Below are 4,766 nucleotides of genomic sequence, written 5' to 3' on the forward strand. Positions count from 1 at the left end.
AGCAATGTCCTCTTGAATTAGAACGTGTTGTTGTTGAACTTGAAATTATTGTGTTTTTTTTTTCTTCATGTGAGCAAGTGGTGTGAAAGATTGTATTCTCTGATGTTATTTCACATGCCTGAAATGGCTTCAATACACACGTGCATAATAGTTTCTTTACAGATACTGATTTGAACTCGAGAGACGGTCTGAGGTCGTGTAATTTGCCTATCAAGCTGAAAGAAACTGCTCAACACAGATGTTTTTTCTTCAAAGTTTAAATTCTCATTTCTTCTTCAATCAGATGACGAAATAACGAAGACATTCCGCAGCAATCTGTAATTTTTGCAGCAAACTAATGCAAGTTTTTTTCCGAATTTTTCGCAGCATGCAAGTGTATACGGGGTATATCATGACCTCTGAATGTAATCAGCAGTGGTACACTTCAATGGATATCGCAAAATAATGAGATGCGAACTGTATCCTGAAGTCGCACATAAAAACTATACTGACTTTGCTCATAGACCTGAAAGAAAATGGAGGGCGCCTATTTTCGAGGAAAGAGGAGAGTTACTATTGTGGCGATTGTGTTTTCATTTTTTAATACGTGATTATAAGAGATGCATTGACGTTAAATAACAGAGTTCTTCACTGCATAGCAACAGGCCTGTTGGAGGCTTGGTGACATGCCTAGTGTGTGTGTGAGGGAGTCGATGCAGCCAGCTGTGCACTGGCGAAGGGGGGTGGCACATGGGGTGGGGCCGAGTCGTTATATTTTATACGAAGAAGTAGCACATGGGGCGGCCTTCCATTTCTCTCCTATTCTTTAGTTGGTTATACATGCTTTTGTGTTGGTGAAGGACTGTCGCCTCAAATGGTCAGTGACTGCGGCCTGTCTGTGCCACGCGGGAATGGCGGGTACACCACGAAGCAGAGCGTGGAGGCAGCAGCTGGGCGTTTGAAAAAGCGATCTGGGGCGTTCTCTGGAATTTCGTTGTTCTTCCAGAGGGGCCCAGTCCATCCGAGAAATAAGTTTTACAGATTGCAAGAAGTGTCCTCTTCTTACCAATTGTCTCTCTGTGACTGGTTTCTGCAGACTGAAGACAGTATATCAGTGTCACTAGAAGAATCTTTTTGTTGATCACCAATGGCAAGATAGAACAGGCTTCTGTCCGTGACAATGGTGAGGAGAAAGATGGATGGGTGGAAGGGTGAGGGGTGGAAATGTGGGTTAAAACAACCTCGTAGCTCGTTAGTTTGTGAGTGCACATTAAGAAGGACACAGCTGCAACTGCTACCCCAATGCAAGTATTTGGGTCGGTAGTTGTGTAATTACGATGATTGCTCCCCAATCCTCAGTACACGTGTGACATTTTGACCCACTTATTACATGTAATGGATTTTTTCGAGACAATTTCCGTGTGTAATTAGAGCAGCGAAGCTCCTTCTGTGAGTTACAGCAGCATGTATTAACCACGGGTACCTGGGCTGCAGGGTGGTTGTGGAACAGTCTTCTATAGCAAACTCTGATGTCAAACAGTAGTAGATACAGTCCTCAGCAGTAGGTTTGCAGATAATAGGCTTATTAAACTCCTCTGTGTCCAATATAACTATCTAGTCAGTTAAATATATTTCTCACAAAAAATAAAGACCGTTCCTCCCACTTCAGCCTTCTTTCACGCCAGCTTGTAGGTAGAGTTTGAGACGGATGCCATTCATTAGTTTCGAGTCGTTTTGTGAAATCTGCTGCCAGCAGCATAACAGCAAGTCTATGCTATCGCTGTATTGCGATGTTAGCCACTTCTTGTGTAGCACTATGCATATAGTTGCGTAATTAGGACTGATCCTTGTAGTTAATTACGTAATTAGGACCAATCTCTACCTCAACTTCTTAACCAAAATAAATAATGTATACTAACTCATCCTACTCCTGCATTTGGACAGTTTCCATGTGTTTGGGAGGTTCACTTGGCCTCTCCATCCAGAAATACCAGGATTCGGGTCCCAGAAAGGGCACCGCCATTTTTAATTTTCCGCCAATTCCCAGGTGGAGAGGTGGGGTGAGACGTCAGCACAGACTCTGGGACAAAGGAATTGCCTTCAGTATTCGAAATTGCCGCCAAAATTCGCAATTCCTCACAAAATTCGAAATTACGTCAATAGGGTAGGTGGGTGAAGTGGAGGGGGCAGTGTGGGGAGGGGACGAGGGCAGGGATCTACGTGCCGATTGAAGAAACTACATGATGTTATCCGGAGGGTGGGGGTGGGAGTCATTGAGGGTTATTAATTTGTCAATTTAATTAATTTTAATATCATTTTGATGTCTCACATATACCTTTCCATGCGAGCTTTGATTTCCCTTATTTTATTATGAAGATCGATTCTCTGTAGGCAGGTCGGCGTCGACAAATTATTTTCCCATTCGAGGGAGAAAGTTGGTGACTGAAATGTCGTGAGCAGCTAAAAACGCCTTTGTTTTAGTGATGTCCACTCCAAATCCTGTATCATGTCGCGATAGTAGGGGAGACTGGGACCAGTTGTTACAAATTTTTTTGGAATCTCGTATACCTCGACACAAAACACGTATGTCGATTGGACAGATTCCAAAAGTTAGCCCATTATTTAGTCTTCACAATTAAATTTTTGACATAAATGTAAGCTCAGACTGTTAAGCTGTATATCAAGTTTTTTGCTAACTTGTATGATGTAACAACCTACCCCACTGTGGGGCATCTTGTTACACTATATGGGGTTAGTTGTTACATAATAATTAAGAAAAAATATATTTTTGGTTCCATAACACAGATTTATTTAATCATTAGTTTTAATGCAAGAGGTGGTAACAAATCATAAAACTTGAAACACAATACTAATATTGACAATACGGTCATCATTAATCTGATGAAGAAATCTCAAGTTCATTATCAGAGCTACAGTTTTTACAAATAAAGAAACTGCCATGCTTGGCACACCTATAATGCGCCCACCTTTTACATTTTGTGCACTGTAGCCACGTGGTTGGTGGTATTGACAGAGAGTATGGTTCCATACACTCAATACACACGCAGTCGTCTTCCTCATCAGATAATTCTACGATTTCACATTTTCGTTGCCCCGTTTTTGCTTTCTTGTTTTTATTTTTCGGCGCCAACAGCAGTCGTCGTCTTGCAGGTTTCTTTTGTCTATTTGCCTCAACTGTCAATGCTGCTTTTACTTGTGAATCAGTCAGGATAGCACTCACTCGTTTATTCCTTCTTACTGTTTTCTTGTGGGCAGGAGCTTTCGGGAAAGGCCTCAGTTCTTCAGGTAGCACATGTGTGTGTGTATGGAGTTTGCAGAACCAACTGTTGAGGTGCAAGGCGTCGGACTTGATTCCACACTTGTTGATGTGCTGGGAACGCCATCCCCTACTGAGTTCGTAAGAGACACAGAAAGCAGAGTTTCATCTTCCCTGTATGGGCGGTCCGTCACGGCAGAGGGCAAAAATTCATCGTCTGTAAAAATGTCTCTGTTAAATGGCCATATTCCATTCACTTGAAATCCAGCCTTGATGTTCCTTGGCGTAGCAGCGCTAAGCAAAGATAGTTTAACTATAAATGGAATGTCATATATTGTCATAGTACTTCCAGCATTGTTTTTCATCCACGCATCTGATGCAGAGTTAATATATTTTTTAAATGGGCCAAACACAGCTCTGTCTAAAGGTTGCAATTTATGAGACGTATGTGGCGGAAAAGAGAGAAGGACAACCCCGTTTTCTTTGGCTACGTGCAACACTGAAATATCAAGGTGCGATTGATTGTTGTCCAAAAGAAGGAGAACCGATCTCTCTCTTGTAGCCCTGGAATGATGAATGAAATGAAGCATGAACGAGCGAAAATCTTGCCCTGTCATCAAGCCTGACTTGTTTGCAGACCCTGCGCTACCTTCTGGGCCATTTCGAAGAAAATAATCCCTGAAGTTCTTTCTTGGAAACACAAAGAAAGGCGGGATTGAGTTTCCAGATGCATTTACTGACAAGGCAACAGTAACTAGAGTTCCTCTTTCAGCAGACGTTATAGCACCCACTTGTTTAATTCCTTTAGTTGCTACAATTTTGGCAGGCGTGTGTACCGTGGTGACGGCAGCCTCGTCCACATTATACACTTCTTGACATTGAAATTTGTATCCAACATAAACTTCACTTAGATTTGTAAAAAATCTACCTACATTGTGCTTATTGAAACTTGTAGCCCTGCTTAGGCTGGTAGCTTCTGGTGTGCGGATGGAAAGCGTTTTCTTTCGTTTGAGGAATCCTCCAAACCAGTCAGTGGAAGCTAGTTCTACATCGCTCCAACCAATGGGAAACTTGACATTATTGTTCACGCCATAATCAAATGCTAGACTCCTCACCTCCTTCGCAGAATGTCCATAGTAGAGCTTAGCAGCTTTCTGAATGTATTCTTCCCGCTCTGCTTCTTGTTCGTCTGAGAAAACCTGCCGAGATCGCTTATAACCAACGTTTGGCACAAACATCTCTCCCGATTCTGAAAGTAAGCAGACAAGAAAAATTGTAATAGGCTATTATAGGCTACGTTTTCGTGTACGTATCTGTTATGTCAGAAGAGATTAATTTGCTTAGATATATTGATGTATTTGCACGTTATATAACACCAATAATCTACAACGCCACAGTTGGCGACGATGACAATGAAAAATAAGCGGCCTACCTCCCTTTGTTGATGCCATTCGCTTACAAAACCTCTGCAGCGTCATAAAATTTATACTGTACTTTGGGCAGCTTTCCG

The 4,766-nt window shown here is 42.1% G+C and overlaps 1 protein-coding gene across 1 annotated transcript; it reads right to left on the reverse strand.

Annotated features, from left to right (window-relative positions):
• Positions 1 to 3,273: 3,273 nt before the first annotated feature.
• LOC126095391 (uncharacterized) lies at positions 3,274 to 4,494 on the reverse strand. The gene has a single exon (XM_049910194.1). It carries the CDS (start codon positions 4,492 to 4,494, stop codon positions 3,274 to 3,276), a length of 1,221 nt encoding a protein of 406 aa, XP_049766151.1.
• Positions 4,495 to 4,766: the final 272 nt, after the last annotated feature.

This window comes from Schistocerca cancellata, chromosome 8, assembly GCF_023864275.1.
Source record: "Schistocerca cancellata isolate TAMUIC-IGC-003103 chromosome 8, iqSchCanc2.1, whole genome shotgun sequence".
NCBI classification, from domain to species: Eukaryota; Metazoa; Arthropoda; class Insecta; order Orthoptera; family Acrididae; genus Schistocerca; species Schistocerca cancellata.